Genomic DNA, 20,024 nt, shown 5'->3' with positions numbered 1-20,024 from the left:
TAGCTTCCGGAATGGGCTGCAGCCGCAGGCGGCTATCAGGGATAAAATCATTTTAAAGCATGACTTGGACAATTAAAATGAGTGGAATCTGTCTCGAGAAAATGCTCAAAGAAGTGGAGCTCTCAATTTATCAGCAAGCCTCAGAAAATGTCATTAAAATGATAATGAATCCGGGTAAGAGAAGGTCCTCCGGTGTCTCTAAACGCACGCTAAGGCGTACGACACGGGCAGGTGGGACCGGCAGATTGGATAAATTCAGGTTCACGTCGGAATTTTCCCCTTGCTGGGGAGGAGGCAAAAGCGGCTCTGCGTGCAAGAAATCTGTGTAGGTGGACAAGGCCTGGGAAGGAAATGTGCTTTTCTGGGAATGGAGCGGTATGAGACAGTGGAAGGCGGGAAAACTCAGCTAAGCTCAGAGGCAACCCAGATTAAAAAAAAACACACAGTAAACGATTCATTTACTCTAAAAATGAGCTCACAGCGAAGCAGGCACCTGGGTGTTTAGTGATTCTGCATGACGAACATGGCTGAACTTGCTAAGTGCGCCACCTGTTTTGCGTTGCGGAGATTGATGCAGCGCTGATGAGGCGCGTGAGTGTGTGCGTGTGCGTACCAAAGGCGGACGTCGCAGCCTGTTTCTGAAAGCTGCCTCATCAGCGCTGGGGACTTTGCTTTAATTCTGATGCGCTGAGGGGCCCTCCGTCTGCTAGTACTGTAGGTGTAAGCAAATTCCACATGTTGCAGCTAATAACTTCGCCTCCCGTAGCAAATAATATCCCTCCTACACACTCTGTTTAATTAAGGAAGGGTTAGCGTTTAATCCCCAAATCCACTGAAAATCCGCCATGTTACACAGATTCCCTTGAATGATTAATTACAGCAGAGTTCCTGTTTCTTAATGGAATAAGGTCTTTTAGAATAGCAGGTGGACACAGCAGCCATTTAGCACTTCAGCCTGAAACTGTAGGATGCTAACAAGCAATGTTTGCCCATGGGAGGAGTCTGTGGCTTTAGCTGGGCCTAGTGTGGGGGCTGCATTAGTGTTAAACTGTAATAAAACCCAGCTCAGCAGTTGTGGGACAGTTTGATCTCAGGTAAATGATTTCCTTTGTTGTTTGATTATGATTGGTCCATTTCGTATAATGATTGATTATTATTGGTGCTCTCCTGTCCGCAGGGCCCCCTACGTGGTGGGACAGTCCCGCGTGTGTCTCTCTGGGTCGGCTCAGGCCGTGAAGGTTAACCCCAGCTCCCCAGGGTCCGCCGGGCCCTCCAGCCCGGTCCTTCTGGGCTCGGGGCCGCGCTCGTCCACCCCCCAGCTAGCCAGCCCGATGGGCCCTTCCTCGTCAGCCTCCAGCTCCCCACAACTGCAGCCGGCGACTGCGCACCTGAAGAACTGTCTGCGTGCGTCGGGGCAGCAGGCAGCTGCGTTGGGCCAATCGCGCACACCCATGCAGCTGGGTAAGTCAGGCAGGGGGCGGGCCGGTGCATTCTTCACTTCCTTAGATGAATGTACATCCTCCCAGAGCTTGCAGCATCAATGGTAACATATAATAAAACCTATGTTTGCCTCAAGCAGAATACTTATATGATGTGTCTGGAGTACTGGGAGTACTGGGAGAGTGGGGTCGGTCACTGTGAAGCTTCTTCCCTGAGCCATGCGGAGCTGTGAAAGACTCTGAAGCCTTAATGCAGCTTGCTGTTGGGGTCTCCCCAAAAGCTCCATGAGCCGTAATTACGGAGTCAGAAGCAGCCTGGCTCCCGGCGGCATCACTGCTCCGGTCACAGGCATACCGCTAGCTTTTAGCGGCTGCCCCAGTTTCTGCCGCGCTGTGCTTAGTGTAAGCCTTTGTGGGGATTTAACGGCTATTGGATTGGGGGGGGGGGGGCTTAGCTGATGGTCGGCGTTCTGCGAGTTTTCGCTGTGAAATTCCCGTGACTTATTCTCAGTGAAAATGGGAGCAGGTGTAGCATGCCTTAGCATCTGCTGCGCACGTTAGCATTTTAGCGGCTCGGCATAGCAAATCCAAGCACTATACAGGTGCTAAATACGCAAACTGAAAATGTTTGATGTCGACAGGTCCATAACAAAAGACGTTTGTGCTGTTTAATATTTCAAATATATCGTATTTAAAATGACTTTACAGATATATTCCACAGCTAATAAGTCCCTCACTGGAAGCGCTAAAAGTACAAGTGGATTATTTAGACACGATTCCAATACTGTTGTGTCATGCAGACTGTGAGTTTTTCTGTGTTTTTGGTCATGTTGGTAAGCCGTCCATAACTCCATAATTCCCCAGCATACACGGGCACGGGCATCATCGAGTTTAACCCGGCACTGAAGCAGTCGACACACCGGTCCTCGCATTTCTTGGGAAACACAGGAAAGGCGTGACGCCCTGGTTATACACATTAATTTCCTGCAATGACGGCCCGCCTAACCTGCGTGGACAGCAGTGTTTCGGATAGATTTGTTTTGCGCCGTGCCGATGTCTCGGACTGGAGCGTGTCGGCTGCCGGGGCGGGGGGGGGGCATTCTGTTCGGAATGCTGGGCAGGTTTCCACGGTGATCTCGGAAGCTGAGCTTGTGAGTTCTTTCTTTATTTTTCCCACCCTAACAGTGCACAGCCCCCCCTTGGGCAGCCCCGAGCGGCCAGCCACAGCGGCGGCGCTTCCCTCTCTCCGCCCCCACAGCTCCCCGGGCCCTTTGGCGCGCCCCCTCTCCGTGGCCTCCCCCCAGTACGTCCGCCCTGCCATCCCCCTCACCTCCGCCGCGGCAGCCATCACCCCGCCCAACGTCAGCGCCGCTCACCTCAACGGGGAGGTGCTGGCCAGCCCCCTGCGGCCCCCCTCCCCCGGGCACGTGCAGGGGGCCAGCGCCAACCTGGCCAAGCTAGACGAGAAGAAGGCTGAGAAGGTAAGCCGCTTTCGCCATCATCATCGTAGTCCTTGACTTCTTGCTACCCATGCCTGGATCTCTATGGCAATGCGCATTCCGGTACCCTTAGTTACACCATGGCCCGGTTGTACGCTCTGGCTCCAGATGCCAGCCATTTTTTTTAGCTGTAAGTGCTGCTGTCATTGTGACCAGCCTTGACCAGTCCTAATGGTTTGCCATTATTAGAAAGAGCCCCTCTGACAGCTGTAGATGTATTATATGAATTACATGGGCTGGTAGAGAGGGGTAGCTCAGGGTAATTCGGGAGACAGGGACGCTTTACAAAGTTCATGCCGCTGCGCTGATCAGCCTTAAGCACCGGGAAACGTGATTTTCTGCACGTCGCTCCGTTTCCTCGCCTTCCGCCCGCTCAGCTAAAATGTTCACGCCTGGGGAGATGAGAAGTTTGCCGAAACCTTGTCAGTTTTACGCACAATCTTTCTTCAGAAGAGGCGGCCTCTGTGTTTACAGACGGGTCTCTCTTGTGGGGGTGCCGCATGTGAGCAGAGAAGGTAAGGAGTCTGGGAGCCCCAGCGAGGGGTGCGGGTGACAGCGCGTGTCAGTTCTGCGGGGCGCCCAGGGAGGGTGGGATGTTGTTTGCTTTGGGCTTCCCTGAGCACCAGCTGAGCTCCGCGGTGTTAGTGGAAGAGCCGTCTGATTCAAGAGGAGTTTCTCCTTGGGATGTTTACTGAGGATGCTCTCTGGGAGCAGGGGAGCAGGGACAGGGCAGGCGAGTGGGTACAAAGAAAGGCCTAACGAAGGCCCGGCCTGCCACTAAAGTGTCCATCCTGCTCCATGAAATCCATCACTCTTCTGTGAACTCTGGGTTGGTGCTTCACCCTGCATTAATTATTAATTAGTGATAATGAAAGTATCGATTGAAATAATTTTCATTTGTTTTCAGTTCATTTCAGGAACAGTATAGTATTCATGACGAAGAATCACTAGATGTTTCTAAATGCCTAAATGTTTAGTTGTCCCTTAAAATGAACAATATGATGTTCTTTACAATAATCAGTGATTATTTATAACCCTTGAATGTTCATCTAAAGGACTGAAAAAGCAATTAAAAAAAGCAATTTAAAAGCAATTTACTTTATTTAAAGTAGGACACAAGATAGGGATATAGAGGTAAGGCCATCGCAGACACACATGTACATTGCATATTATTTAGAGAAGCAGGTTCACCAGATTGCGTGTCTTTGGATTGTGGGAGGAAACTGGAATACCCAGAGGAATCTCACAGAGAGGGGATGGAATATGAACCTCCACCCCTGGAGATAAAAGGCAAAGTACTTTTATTGAAAATTTTTAACTTCACAAAATATCAAATAGCTGCAATAGAGTTAGTTAACACTAGGATTGAACAATATATTGGTTGGCTGATTAAATCGGCCAAGAATAAGGTTCCACAAAATTTTTCAACATTGGCGTATGGATAAAGCACCGATCTATTTACACATTTATGATGAGAAAAGAATCTGGGAAAACACTTAGAAGTTATGCCTCTTGAATTCTAACATACTGCCATTAGCCTGGGATTATCAGGAAGTGGAACGTGCAGATCTACTGTTGAGCTGAGCAGAGTGTGTTTAGCTTTGTGAGGTAAAAACGCAGTGGACAGAACATGCATTATGTGAGAGATGCAGCACTGGGTGTAGATTTCGCCAAAGCGACAAGCAAAGCCTCTTATCCACCTAAACATATGAATTCCCCAGTTTTTCTATGTGGAAAGAGAAGAAGGAGGTTGTAGGAAGGCAATTCACACCTATCTCACCTTAAAGGAGACGGCAAACGAGTAAGAAACAAAATGCACAGGGTGCCCCCTGATGGGGGGGGGCAGGTTTATATGACCACTGAACATGCATCTTCCAGTTTCTTCTCCTGGTCAGGGTCTCAGGGGACTGGGAGCCTGTCAAAGGCAGCAAAGGACACCCAGCTAGGGGACACCCTGGATGGGACGGCAGGCCGTCACAGGACACATACATACAAGTACTCGCATTCAGTTTATAAGTCATACTCAGTTTATAAGTCCCTTCAGGATTTTGCCATTCTACAATCGCAGAAATTTACAGACTGCAGCTTTTCTTCAAGAAATTTCCAAATTGACAGCCTGCTTGCGTTCGGACCTGTGACGCCTTCGCTATGCGCATTCATGTGTGTTTTCTCCTATAGGCTTCGCTATGGGTGAACTGAAAAGTCAACACCTTTCATTTACCAACAAAAATTTCTGCTAAAGTCCACAGAAAACAATTCCCAAATGTTTTGCACAGAAGTGGAGGCAACTGCTTTGCATACCTTTACAACATTGTGCAAAATGGATGCATTGTTTGCATTTTAACCTGAAGCATTGGTCACATTCTGTTAAGAAGATGTCGTTTTTGTATTCTGTTAAGCTGAGGTATTGTAAAGACCACAGATGATCATAGTCATCTAATAGTCTAATAATAATATAAAAACAATGGGCATTGTTAAGGTATTTGACTGATTTTATTTGTTGCTAATGTTGAATTTACAGTTTATTTTACAAAGACTTAACTTACTGGAATCAAAAGATAGTATTTTCTTTTATATATTAACTGAGTCCATGGTTCCTGAATGCAGAAAACAAATAAAAATGAGCACTGAAATGTGATTGTTTATTTGATATAAAAAGAAATACACAAAGAAACTAATTACGTCTCTTTCTTCAGTGGAAGGAGTTTTAAAATTTTCTTGAATTAGCAATTTTCTCAATTCATTTTCTGCAAAATAGATCGCAGTAAGATGCCATTGCAAATTTTGAGAAAAGCTGCTGTGCAGTGAAGCATTTTTGGCCTCAACAATCACAAAAAGAAAAAAAAACATATTCATAGGGTCTGATCTACAGGCAGTTTATAGACACCACTTACTGCTTGTCTTTGCACTGCAGGAGAAAACCCACCTAACACAGGAAGAGCATGCAAACTCCACACACACAAAGTGAGATTCAAACCCACAGCCCAGAAGGTTGGGAGGCAACAGCGCCACCTACTGAGCCACCATGCAGTCATCGGACACCAAAAACCAAACATACAGCAGCAGTGCAACCACGACTGAGCGGCAAACAGATTGTATAATCATTAATAAAATCACATGTACTGTAATATAACAAATTTAGCTAGTGATTGACTGATAGTGGACTTTAAACTTGCTCTTGTTTGCGAGTTCAGTATTATAAGACTTTATGTCATTTACTTTTTTATGTAATGACTTGTTTTATATTTATTTTATATTTATCATTTTCTAAAGTAAACCAGTAAAGCAGCAGAACTTTTGTCAGTTACATTTTAGACCAAAAAAAAATTAAATCAGCCAATATTATTGGCTATCAGAACTTTTTTAGGTCATGAAAATTTGTATCGTTATTGGACACAAAATTATCATACGAGTGGGGCACTAATTAGCACAAGGATTCAGTAATGTCATTCAAATTGTGCAATGCAATAAATTTAATACCAAATGAGTCGGACCAGGAGAAGCAGGAGAAGATGGATGGATGGATGGATGGATGAATTAAACTAATATTTCATCACACCTGCTAAATTACAGATCCACTAAACTGAAAACCACCATATGGAGTGAGCCATGAACAACAGGCACTGTGAGGCTGAGATTTCACAATTTGACAAATGGATATTTATTAGCGTTGATTCTCGCAGATGATTTGGCTAACGATGTGCCAGGAGTTTCTGCTTGGATTTCCACATAACCGGCTTCGGCGTTTGCTCTGCCCATGTGATCTGGTCTCCCTGACAATCCATGTGCTGCTGGCAGCGGTGTCGTTTGAGATTTTGGGCCCCATGAGAGCCCCCATCACAGGGCTATTCAAATCACGGTCCTCAAGGTCCGAGCCCTGCTGATTTTCCAGCCTTCCTTTACCTGTGAACTGGGTATGAAGCCTCTGTGGCCAATCAGAATCAGTAATTATTAAACGAATAATTACCTGGGAGCATTGAAAACAAGGCCTGGATTTGGATTCGAGGTCCAGATTTGAAGATCCCTGGCGTATCATATTGGGCACCAAGCCCAGACCAATCATCCATCCATCCATTTTCCAGACCGCTTATCCTTCTGGGTCGCGGGGGGTCCGGAGCCTACCCCGGAAGCTGGGGAACAACCCAGGACGGGGGGCCAGCCCATCGCTGGGCACCCAGACCAATCATATCATGTTCCAAATTTTTTAAGGCCCCTGTCACTCACTGTCCTAACTGTCTCACCCATTACAGTGTCCCAGGCTGCAGGTCAATTTCCATTAAGCACCTGGATCAAAATCCTTTTGTCGCAGTGACCAGATTCTTTCCTCAGTGCTTCTGTTCAGTTTATTTCCTGGTTGAGTGTCGTTGCCAGAGCGGAATCCGGAAGAATGATGGGTGAAGACACAGCAGCGCTCTGTCTCTATGAATGCAGAGCCGGAACACCCGTACATTGTTACCGCGGGAATCTGAAGGGAATGACAGTCCGCCCCAGCTGTTTTAATAATGGTCCGAATGAGCAAAAGTCAGTGCTGGGAGTTGCTGTATAACTAATTGTAGGGATGTCAGACAGTCAGGGATGTGAAAGTGAATGAAGCTTATGCCCACGTTGGTCTGGAGTGGGGCGTGAGGCTGCCCCCCATGCTGACAGCCAGCCTGACATGTTCCCCGGTGCTGATTATTCATGGATAATTGGCTCCTCTGCAGCAGACAGCCACCCAGCTCATAGCGAGAGGGACCTCTATGACCAATGAGAGGGCAGCATTAGTTTCTGTTATGTGTGTAGCATTTCTGCCATTAGTCAGCAGATGGCATAGTGGTTAACAAACAAGAGTCCTGTGGCCAAATGGGTGCAAATTCCAGGCCTGTATGAGGGAGTGTGGAAGTTTTTATAAGTTATATTATATACAGTAAACATAAATATAAATATATGTAATATACAGAATAGAATCTCCAAGTGAGAGATTGATAAAATAATCATGATAATCAGTAGGGGGTGACAGAACCATCCACCAAAGAACAGAAGAAATCGATCACTGGTCCTTTATAGTCTCCTGATAAGTCTTCCATGACGTTAATTATACAGGCTATAAACATGCACTGTACAGAGAATTAGTATCTGTGCAGTGGACGCATGGATTTAGAGAACACCTGCAGCTCCCTGTAATTACAGAGGCCCACAATGAATCAAAGTTACTATTACAATTTTATGTTTTCATTTGTCTTCCTTACTGATTTATTAGCAGAAGTATAATTTATGTTCATCGGAAATTGAGGTGTGATATGGTTTATATCTCAGCCATGATTCTGACACGTTACAGACGAGGGAAGAAAAGATAAATATGAAAATTGCATTTCATGCTACTTTGTGGTTACTTTCTATTAAATGTGGAAGTCATTATTACATTATTGGGTCTATGGTCAGAAGCACTTACCAAGGTTTATAGTAGGGGGGGTCAATGATTTTGTGTACTTCGCACTCTGGCCCCACCCTCTTGAAGTGTTTTTTAATCCCATTGGCCCACCAACAAATCTTAGTTAAGATGCATTGTGGGTAATATTTTTTGAGCGTGTCACTTGATTTTGCTGGCCAAGATGTGCAGAGAGACAGGGCCTAACTGCAGCGAAAGCAGCCTGCTGTCATTGGGAGACCAGAGCCCTTCGAATGTGATGAATGTAAATTTTGTTATTCCTGGTGCTGATGAAGCCTTGCCATAGCTAATGTAGCACAGGTGAACACTCTGTTCAATCTGCTTTGAATTAGAGTTTGGAACAGTGCTATACCCAGTCTGTTTACCTACCACACTCCCTCCCTGTGCTGTTTGAACCAACCTTTCCATACATGTTTGTGATTCTAATCCAGGGGTCACATTTTCCTTTACCCTGTCACTGTAACTGGCCCACCAGCAAAAATGTTTAGCAATAGCATATGACTGGGGAATACCCCTTTTATCCATGTCTCCTACACTGACTTTTGGGTGAGTTTCTTGCAAATTTAGCAAGTGTTGCTTGTTTCTGTTATAATGAGCTTATATTTCTTTATATTTGTATCTGTGTGCCCAATTGGACACTGAGTTTGCTGAGGGTGGATTAAATATGCCTCTCTCTCTCTCTCTCTCTCTCTCTCTCTCTCTCTTTCTCTCTGTCTCTCCCCCCAGAAGGAGAGGAAGGGTGGAGGTTTCTTGAAACTCCTCTCTGGGGCAGCAGCCAAGAAGAAGTCCCGCTCCCCGCCGTCCGTGTCCCCGACCCACGAGCCCCAGCCCCAGGCCGCCGCGGATGTGCCAGCGCAGGGGGTCGCGGGCGCCTCGGGACCCAGCCACGGGCGCGCCGGCTCCTGCCCCATCGAGAGCGAGATGCAGGGCGCCATGGGCATGGAGCCTCTGCACAGGAAGTCAGGCTCCCTGGACCTCAACTTCTCGGTGTCGCCGCCGGCCCGGCAGCCCTGCTCCGCTCTGCTCGCTCTCCGTCCAGAACCCAAGCCCCTGTCCAGAGAGAGGTCAGTGCCAGAGCTGGCCTCACTGCTGCCCTCACCAGGCTTAGCTCATACACCTCTGCCATTCTCTTTGGTGCGATGGTACCTGATGTTGGCTTCTGAGGTGGATTTCTGCAGACCCAAACCCTTAGATATCGCCTGAGATTTAGAAAAACATCAAAGAATTCATCCTGTTGAATTTGCATATTATATTAATGCAATGGGAGAAAATCAGTGCTCTGTTACTTATAAAAATTAGCACTGCCAATTAATTATGAGTCCTCCAACTCTTTATGTCAAAGTAACCCTGCCGATTTTGCTTTATGAGTATGACTGTATTAAGGGGCATTGCTAGGGCTTATTCACTAATTAGTTTAAATAGTGTGATCTCATTCATTTTCATTAAAATCAGACTCCCCCTAATAATGGCTTAGCTCCCCCTTTCATAATCTCCAGTGCTGCTCCAGACCGTATTTATCTAGTGGTGGAAGGTCTGCAGAAGAGGATCATTGTAAAGCACCTGGTTTAATTAATTCTGCTGTTCTGAGATTTATACCTCTCCTAATACTGTTCAGTCACTTCTGGTTTGAGGAAGCATGCTATGTCTGACATGTTTTTGAGTCACTTTTGGAGAAAAAAATGATCACATGGTAATTGATGCGTTGATTTGTTTTGCACAGGCAGATTTTCACAGCAGTACCAGCTCGCTGTATGAAAGTAGGCAAGAGTTCTGGCTATGTTTGGCTCATCCAAAGTTTTTGTGAAAGGATCGAAGTACATGACCAAACTACACCTTTCTACTTGGGTCAGAAGGCTTGTAGGAAGTGGTCACACAAAACTTTGTGGGGTCTTTTAGTAACTGCACAGATGAGGGGTACATATGCCCCCCTGCCCTAATCAGTGTTTCTGCACGCAAATGCAAAAACAGTATTCTGATTTTCATAGGACAATTTAGGAAAAATGAACTGGGGCCAAAAACGCTGAATGTGAGATACAACCTTCCAAGATGGATAAGTCATATCCTCTCACCCCAGCCCTCCCCAAACTCCACCCAAACCACACTGGTGCAAGCGCCCGTGTGATCTGGGGTGACGAAGTTGGCTGAAGCGTTTTCATATTTATGCACATGGTCTCTGCGGGTGGCTGCTGGTTGGAGACGTGGTCTCTGCGAGTCCCAGGAGGGGCTTAAATGCTCCAGACAAATACCAAAGTATGGATGGTGTAAGTCATTTTTGGTTGAAACATTCAATTGATCAATCCTGGCATGTTATTATTTATGCGAAAACCGTATTGAAACATCTGCTACCCAGACATTTGGAGCCACATATGCTAGTGTTGGGGCCTTGATGGTTTGGTCGATGGCTATAATCATTCCTTGCAAATCGCAGTCTGAGCAGATAAATCTATGAAGATTCACCCACACTCATTACATTGTGGGTTGGCACGTAACGCCTCCTCCACACAGAGGCACAAATGCAGCGGTGCCTGAATAAACCCATGCAGTGTCTTCATCTTCGCTCCTGTTGTAGACCCTATTGTAGGTTTTTTTTCTGAGAACTAAGGTCCAGATAATTTATGACTGTGGGGATAAGAAAAATCATTAATTGATTTTCTTTTCACTGCAAGCTGGAGGTTGTGGATGTCAGGTCGAGACAGTACAGATATTGCTTCACTTTTACTGAAGTAATTACAAGGCTGAAATGTGTGTCCCTCAGAGGGAAATCAATGCAGAAATGATGTGCTGTTCTTTCATTTGTGCTCAGCTACTTCTGTTGGATATAACATGTCTGTGAATGTGAGATGCACATTAGGTTCTTCGTTGGGCTTTGTACTCATGCTTGACCTTCTGCCAAGATAGATTTTACTAAAAATCTTTTTTGACTGCAGTTCATATCTCAGTAATTCTCAGCTGAAATGAAACTTAATCAGTGTGATTGCTGAATGAGTAGGTGGTTCGCTTGATATTACTGTCCTGTTCAGCCCAGGGGTGCAGCTAGTAATTCTGGGCCCATGAAAAAAATGTCACTTTGGACCCCCTGCAAGGATTAGCACCTTCAATGTGAAGATAGAATTTAGAGAATCTGCAGAGTTTCCCCTTGGTTGATTTCACACAGCAACATGGATGGTGGCTGTGGTAGGAGGTGGGATTTGGAAGGAAGTGTTAAGGGTGATGTGGACATGGATGGAGGCTGTGGTAGGTGATGTGGATTTTGTAAAGTGTTTAAGGTGATGTGGACACGGGTGGGGTTTGTGATAGATGTGGAATTTGGAAGGTGGTATTAACGGGGATATGGATATGGATGGAGGCTGTGGTAGGAGATGTGTTCACGGTTGGCAGCTGTGAGGGTATGTTGAGGTTTGATGGTGTTGAATATGATTTTGCAGTATTACAGTGGTGGGAGTAGAGTTGGATTATGATGCAAACATCTGGACTGGACTGAGATGTCAGAGATAAGGAAGAGTGTGGACAGTCTGATCAGACATCCACTCTGTGCTCTGCAGAAGATGCTAACAGACTGCAGGAGACAAGCAACAGATGGTGACACATGTTTGGTGTGTAATGCCAGACTGACAGCCTGCTGCCTTGCTTGGGATATGGAACACTGTGCTACCAAAGACATAACAGTCTTACTAGCAAGGAAATGAATTGGCTTCCTAGTGTGATTTCTCTTAAAAAATGTATATTATTCAGATTTAGGAGTATATGTTAACAGCAAACAGCAACTACAATTAAAATCCTCTCACTGGGGATTTAAACAAGTACAAAGAAGCATTTCATTTGGGCACAAGGCGTCATTATCATTCTTCTCCTATCACAGCTCTGCACATCTCTCCTTCTGCTTCCGTAAATGACTTCTTCCTTCTTTATGTGCATTCCTTCCCAGCTGGGGGCCTTATTTCAGGGGTGTCCTCCTCTCCCTCCCCAGGTACCGTGTGGTGGTGCCCTACCCCCCTCAGAGCGAAGCCGAGATCGAACTGAAGGAGGGCGACATCGTCTTTGTCCACAAAAAGCGGGAGGACGGCTGGTACAAAGGCACCCTGCAGCGCACGGGCCGCTCTGGTTTATTCCCTGGCAGCTTTGTGGAAAGTTTCTGAGAAGTGATGGGGGGGGGGGGGGTCGGTCCACTGGAGATCTCAAGCAGGGGGGGTTCTCTTCCAACGAGCTTTCAAGATAGACCTTCACAGTGGATGCCACATGGGGGTCCCTCACTCTGCAACCTTCAGAAGCAGGAATCCAGCCCCCCCCCCCCATGGTGCTGACAATAGTCTGTAGTCTACTACAATAGTCTATATATATAAAAAATGTTTTCTACACCATCAAGATTATCTCTACAGATTTCCATTCAAAAACGATGGCACTACAGCAGAAGGAGCACAATGATGCAAAAGCAAAAAGGAGAATCATTATTATCACTGCCATTGCTAAATGTTCATTTTTTTCTTCTAAAATGTAAAGCAGAGAGTACTTCTTCACCGGGGGCGTTGTAATCTCCACCGCACGTTCAGCTCTGGGCTGCAGCTGGCGGTCTGACCTCACTGACATGCCCAGAGGCCACTGTCCGCTCAGGGGTCTGGCTCAAGTTAGTGCCTTCCATCTTTTCAAAAAGAGCGCCCCCTTTTGGTGGTGGAGTGTACCTAGCCCTCTGGTGTGGAAGACCTCAAACTCTTGATAAATGTAAAGTTTCGTTTTTTTCCACCCGTTTTGTACTGTCACTTTATCGGGAAGCGGCTACAGTAAAGCGCGGATGTTTGCATGTTTGCGTCTGTAGCGCCATTAAGGCGTTTTTCTCGTGCCATCACTTTAGCGTCCTGCAGGTCTGCGTCTCAGCTTCAGCTGTGAGGGCATTGAAGGGTGCCTCAGGATCTGAGCTTGACAAGGAAAATGGAGATCGCTGGATCGCTTCATATCCGTTTGGCAGCGGCAACATACATATTTTCTGAACAATAGCATCTCTGATAATCCCCATCGCCTAGCAGTCCTTAACTCAGAAGCCAGTGACATCGGCAGTCAGGGAAACTGGGCAAGATGAAGTGTAGCATCACTGATTAAATTCAGTGTAGGGTATAAGAATATCCTCAGTTTATGAATAACATCTTGTAGAGATGACAGGTTTTTTCTCCACCACGCAACCCCCCCCCGGGGGCACAATCCGGCACGTACCAAAGCTCAGTGCCGAGCTCCAACGTCTCGCCGTAAAGCACAATTTTGACTCTATCATGAATTATTAATCACTTTGGTCTCTCCCCCCGCCCCCGCTCCCCGCCCTCCCCCTTCTCCCCGGCGGATGTCTGGAGGCCGCGGTATTTTATCTCCCGTTGGCAGTGAGCTCACAGGACGCAGCTCAAAGTAAGATTTTTATTCAAAGGCAAATGATGGAGCACAACAAGCCTCAGATCGTTACTTCATCAGTCGCGCCCTGTTGTTATATAAGAGTCCAGGCACTCGCTGTACATGACAGTACCTGCGCTTAGCGGGCATGACGGAACAGACGGCGGCTTTGCCGCGTTTCATCCCTCTTAAGTAATGAGCTCTTTCATTAAATAGCCAGGAGGCCTTTTCCGTAGCGTTACGGTGGCTGTGCTGGGCGGTGCCTCTGGAGGGAGAGCCTGCGGAGAGATGGAGCCAGCATGCTCGTCAGCGCTTCCTCGCCGTGGAAGCACCTGACCATGAGATCCCATCATCACCGCCGGCCTTTATCCATAAAGAACTGCCGCCTTGTAGCACAGCCTGGGGGTCTCTAGCTCTGCCTGATAAAGGGAGTCATGTGGTCATAAGCCCCACCCCCTCTTGGTCAGTACATGTCAGTAAAAATATACTGAGGAGTCAGATTTTAAGGGTTTTTGTGTCCCTTGACTGGGTTAAATCTTTTAAGAATTAAAGCACATTTGAGTTTGAATGTGATTATATTCTCAGAAGAGTCTAGAAGAATGCCATTTGACCGTCCTAGTCTTTACAGTGATAATGTCACAGGCATCAGTGAGGACCATTTCCTGATATGATCCCATGATGCATTTCACTGGCACCACAGCCCAGTCCAGGTGTATGAATGAGGTCGGACCAGTTCTCTGATGGTACAGCTCTGTCTGAGTGAGTAATGGAGCTGGGGTGATGTTTTCCTCCCCTGCGACAGCACAATCTGTGGGAGACCAGGAGCGTCTGTGAGAATATAATCCGTTACCCAGTCTCAATTCCCCGACTAAATTGATCTTCTCAATGGAGGTAAAACTGACCCTTTCTGATCCCATGGGTCAAAGTGCAGGAGGTCAGTGTGGAGAGCTGAGGGTCTATTTATGTGAGGCCACCTTAAGAATGTGTTATGCACAGTAGAATTATAGTCCTCAGGTGTATGGGAACATTATTTAAGATGGTATTATCTTATGGCTACAACCTGGAAGCACTCTTTCTTATCCATTTATGTACCAGTGGTATTTTTAAGCGTCCGCTGAATCTCGTGCCAGGGGTGGGACGCCTCCTGGTGCCGTGTGAAGCACATACTCACCTCTTCATCCTCACATTGATCCTGAAGGGGCTGGGGGGCAGATTTATGCAGCTGCTGCCCATATCCTTAAAAAAAAAAAAAAAAACGAAAAACAAAAAAAAGGTTCCCCGGATTTTCCATGGGTTTGTGTACCATTCAGGGTTGTTCCACATTTGTGCTCAATTTTTACATGTGTATGTGGTACTAAAAAGAATAAAAGTAAAGTTTAGTCCAGTATGAAAAGTCATGCTTTATTGATTTAAAAGACTTTATGTTACTGCCAGAAAAGGAAAAAAGAAATATATATATACATATACATATATATATATATATATATATATTGTGTGGCGACGTTTTGGCATGAGGCTAAGGAACTCCAGGTTTTTGAGGCTGTTCTGTCAGTGCTGGTGGTCTGTCATTTAGCCTTGCGATCGTGTGCACACTGTCTTGTACAATAAGCTATGGAGTGTTGTTTTTAAGTACAGTTTAGCAATAAATGCTATTGGTTTAAAATACAGTGCTGCTTGGCTTACTTCCTCATGGCAGATTTCTGCTGGGGTGGAGAAGGTAAAATAACAGGTCAGTCCTTCAGAGGCACCAAAAGAGGGGGAAATGGTGACAGAGACAGTGTTTGTCCCAAGGCTGCGCAAAGGGGGCATGTCAAAGGCCCATTGAAGGTCACACACATTTGGACACCACCGTCTCGGACCCCTGTCCCCAAGGTATTGTTGTCCCATCACTGTCGTCGCCTTCGTACAGTTCCTGCATGTAATATAGACCTACTGGAGGTATGTTTCAATTGTCTTACATTTTGACAGTTTCTTAGTTTTAACTGGGAATATATGTTATCTGTGGTGATTTATGGTTAAGAAGATACTGACTGATATCTGCTCTGTTCAGTTTGCTGTAGAAGTATGTCTGCTCTTGCACGTACACAAGCATTATTTTTCTGAGCAACAGCCTTTGTGAAATTCAACAGAATTGTAAACACCTCGCAATCACACCACCATATTACATTGAATGATTATTTTTGTTCTTGTTAGTCAGCAGTGTTGGTTTTCTCTTCTTGGTCAGCATGTGTAAATATCACCACGTGTATGAGAGCACTCACTGCTGCATTAATGCATGGGCACAGCCGTGATCATGTAAGGGTCTAGGAAGTGCATGTATTGGTTCTACACCGTAACCATGGCGAAGATGGGCCATCCCACCAACCTGAATAAGAGGGGGAGAGGCTGTGGATCGTGTGGTTCTTCGTTGGATTGTGATTATTCATATTTCTCTAATTTTACTAACAAGCTGTAGCAAGTTGGTTGCTTAAATTACTTCAGTGCACTACCAAGAGTATAAAATGACAAGAATGATGGGTAACTATTAATGCAATGTCAATAATAATCAATGAACGCATTCATTACACATTTTGAGGGATGCGTATATCATTATAAACACGTCTATACATATTTATAAAAAGGCATCACACATAGCCATGTTTATTATGCATTTGAATGCTTTATGAAGCTCTCATCTATAATGCACTATAAATACCTTCATAATGCAATACATTGTATCCTTAATTCTTATGCCGATCATTATAATGGATTAGCAAAGTATCTATAGTTCATTATGGATGAGAGCATTATCGGTGCTTATTAAGTATTATAATCAATACTAAAATGCCTTATGACTATTAATAGAAAATGCTGTAATGCTTCGTTTATTATTATACTTACCATTATAGTGCATTATGATGGTATCTATAGTGCATTATGGATGACAGCTTCATTGGAGCTTATGAAGTTTTATAATCAACACTACAATGCCTTCTGATTGTCAATAGAAGATGTTGTAATGCTTTATTAATTCTTATACCGACTACTATAATGCATTATGAAAGGTATCTATAGTGCATTGTAGATGACAGCTTTAAGTAAAGTGATGAGTTGGGAGATCAAAATCTAATACTGAATGTACTAATTCACGAAATAACAGAAGAATGACATCCATTCTGCAGAATATTTATGTAATGGCAGGCCAAGTCCGTATTACTACAGGGATATTATTTACAATCCCTTGTAGAATGATTTATTTTTTATCCATTAGTACAGAGTTACACATTAATTACACATTTCCATTAATTCCATGTAGGCCAATTTGTATTAACTCCATTATTTCAACCACATTGACACTCAGCCTGGTTTGTTCTGGAATAATTGAAGCAACAGATCTTGCCTTACACCCGGAACTTACCATTTTAACCAGTGAAGCTGTTCACCATTATCCTCAAGGCATTATATTCCTGGACACCTCTGGTTCTATTAATGACAGACAAACGAACTACTCCAGACTAGTTGTGTACCTGTTATTACCACAAGATATTATGGTTATCTTGTATAATTAATGCTTAATTATGCAATATAGGTATACACATAATACATATATTACTTTTTCATATATAGTAAAAAAAATCTCCTGTTAAAATTGACAATTGTCTGCTAAAATAATTCTAGGTGCTGGACATTAGTGCGTTGCCTGTTATTTAGCAGATGGTTTTTGTCCAAAGCAACATACAAGTGAGGATCAGATAGCAGCACAAACTGGAATCTATGGCACAGTTGGGTCTAGGAAGCTTTCTCAAGGGCCCAATGGTGAAATCACTTCTCCTGGTCATGGGATTTGAACCAGCGACATTTCGATCACAGTTCTAACCCTCAGAGCTATACACCAGGGTCTGTTTCTTGGTTGTTCTGAATCAGTCAATTTTATTGATGCTAGTTTTGTTTACTGCTCTTATACTGGGCAGAATGAGGCTGGGGAGCTTAATAAACACTATACATGGGACATAATTCAGTTGCAAGAAGGTAGGATAGATGACTGGACATAAAGTTTTCAATACCAAACATAAATTGTTCCAGAGAAGTATTAAATTTGCCATTTCCTGATAAATTACCTTCTTCATTTCCCACCATAAATAGGCTTGAGAAATTGGCCTTGTCCTTCAAAAAACCAAAAAGAATGAACAAAATTTAATCAACTACCTCAGTGTGCATGACACTGAGAAGCTCTGATCCTTCTTGAAGAGCTATCATTGATTCTGCTGTGAGAAATAAAGGGCATCTCAGACACATCTCAATCTGTGCATAAACCAAGATAAAAGCGCGGCTGCGTTTCTAACTGCATACCCACTGATACATGTGTAATGGCTGTTGTTCTTTTAGTGACTCCCGCTGCCCACTTCATACATTTCTGATTATTGCCATCAAAGCTCTAATTTTCTAATAACAGTATTTTTTTCTGGGGAAAATATATATTTATATTTTTGTGTGTATTTATTCACGATTTCATTAAAATTCATGAAATATGTAATGACATTTTTGACCAGTAATGAAAAGGAGTATAAGAGTTAAATGACTGCGGGTCTTACTCTGACCTGTTTAGTCTACAAGGCTCAAAAACCCGTCTTTCCTCTTCTCTTCTGCCTGTTACCGTGGTAACCGGTTTTCGCTTCAGATGGTGCTGCAGTTTAACATCTGAATGTCTGCACTATCTTCCTAACTTTAGCAGGACCAGAAGAACGAGTGACATTTTGGAGAGTCTGGAATCAGACTTGCACTTATGCCCCCACCTCAGCATGGAAATTTTACTGTTTCAGACAAGCTGCCTCATTTCAGACAAGCTTGCCATGTCAGTAATAGCACCTACACAGGTCTGGCCTGGACCCATTACCTGCAGTAACACTAAAAATCTCTAGAACTTGATAACTTGTCTATTGTTATGTTCATTTAAAACCATGTAAGTCATATCCATTCTCACATTGAGCTTCATGTATTGCTATGAAGATATTGAGTTTAGGGCTGAAATTCAGCCAATTTTCATATTAGGTTTTCGAGGGAATTTTCTATGTATTGGCTTTCAGATTTGTTCGCGACATTTTTTCGAAGCAGAATTTTAATTCTTCAATGTCTCCTTACGCTCTTTTGCACCGTTTGTATTCGCGGCAATATTTAGTTTGCTTTCATGATTAAAATAATTCTTTGACGCCCTCTAGTGGTATTCCATAGTACTGTTCTGATATATTAATATTATCTCCCATGAACTAAGCTTGTTGCTCTGTGGATATCGCACTTTTTAAAGTTTTTAAAAAGCCTTCGGTTAACTACAAACTTCTAGTCATACCTGCTGAACAGAAAAAAAACAATTCTGGTGCTAGAGATTGTCTGCTTACATTGGTCTCAGCTAAGCTTGTGATTGAATTCTGGCACTATTAGGAATAGATTGGTCAGATCTATGAGAAAATGTTATATGTTGTTGTTGGCCAGGCTGCAGTCTGAAAAAGGTTCAGTAACACAGTCATTTCCTATGAGGCAGATAAAATAACCACTGGTAAGTCTTCTGCTAATGAATTCTTCAGGATTCCTGTCCTTACTAGATTCCACATGTTTTAGACATGTCATAAAGCATAACATCACCACCAATGCCTACATGCACCCCTTAGTTCTGTAAAAGCAATGAGCCAGAATTTGTCTGTTTTTACTTTAGATCTAAAAAGCAAAAGCTCAGAAGGAAATGATTGCCAGTTCCATATTTCTTCAAGTCTTTGAGAGAAAAAGTATGTATGATTCTCAAAAACTTCTTCCTCAGGGAAAAAGAAAAACATCTTTTCCCCCTACAGCAATCAATTCTGGTGCTACAAAGAAGTGGTCACTTCCTGTAGCTGGCATAGAAATAAATTTATGTTGAAAATTAATGTTGAAAGAAATAAGCAATTAATTAATAATATAACTGAAATGTGACTGGGTTTGTAACAGATTTTAAAAATAGACATTTTCTACTAATTTTATTGCTATGATTGTAAGTTAACCTGTGTTTTTAAATAATTGCATTGTTGTACTGAGTGGAAATATGAATAAATGCAGGTAACATGGCCATTACATGGTGTTACTGCAGGGGCACAGAACAAACTTTACACAAGAAGTGGACCTCTTACTTGAATAAAATTAGTTTAGTGGTTCTTTTACTAGTGAATTAAGACACATTATTGTAGTTAAAAGTGAGTATTTGCCCTTGGGTGGAAATAACATAACTAAATGCAGATAACATGCTATTACATAATGTTACTGTTGGTGCAATTAAGTTTTACA

At 44.0% G+C, this 20,024-nt stretch overlaps 1 protein-coding gene across 3 annotated transcripts in view; it reads left to right on the top strand.

Moving 5' to 3' along the window:
- LOC111849083 (E3 ubiquitin-protein ligase SH3RF3-like) overlaps window positions 1–19,809 on the top strand; it is a 118,748-nt gene extending 98,939 nt beyond the window's left edge. For 2 of the 3 annotated variants that reach the window (XM_023821646.2, XM_023821644.2), the window contains exons 7-10: window positions 1,178–1,461; window positions 2,625–2,920; window positions 9,093–9,430; window positions 12,334–19,809. In XM_023821646.2, the coding sequence (XP_023677414.1) occupies window positions 1,178–1,461; window positions 2,625–2,920; window positions 9,093–9,430; window positions 12,334–12,502 (1,087 nt within the window). In that variant the 3' untranslated portion in view covers window positions 12,503–19,809. The remainder of the gene's footprint in view (window positions 1–1,177; window positions 1,462–2,624; window positions 2,921–9,092; window positions 9,431–12,333) is intronic. The other variant, XM_023821645.2, reaches the window with a different exon arrangement.
- Window positions 19,810–20,024: the final 215 nt, after the last annotated feature.

This window comes from Paramormyrops kingsleyae, chromosome 16 (genome assembly GCF_048594095.1).
Source record: "Paramormyrops kingsleyae isolate MSU_618 chromosome 16, PKINGS_0.4, whole genome shotgun sequence".
Taxonomy (NCBI): domain Eukaryota; kingdom Metazoa; phylum Chordata; class Actinopteri; order Osteoglossiformes; family Mormyridae; genus Paramormyrops; species Paramormyrops kingsleyae.
This window is presented reverse-complemented; position numbering and strand designations above follow the sequence as displayed.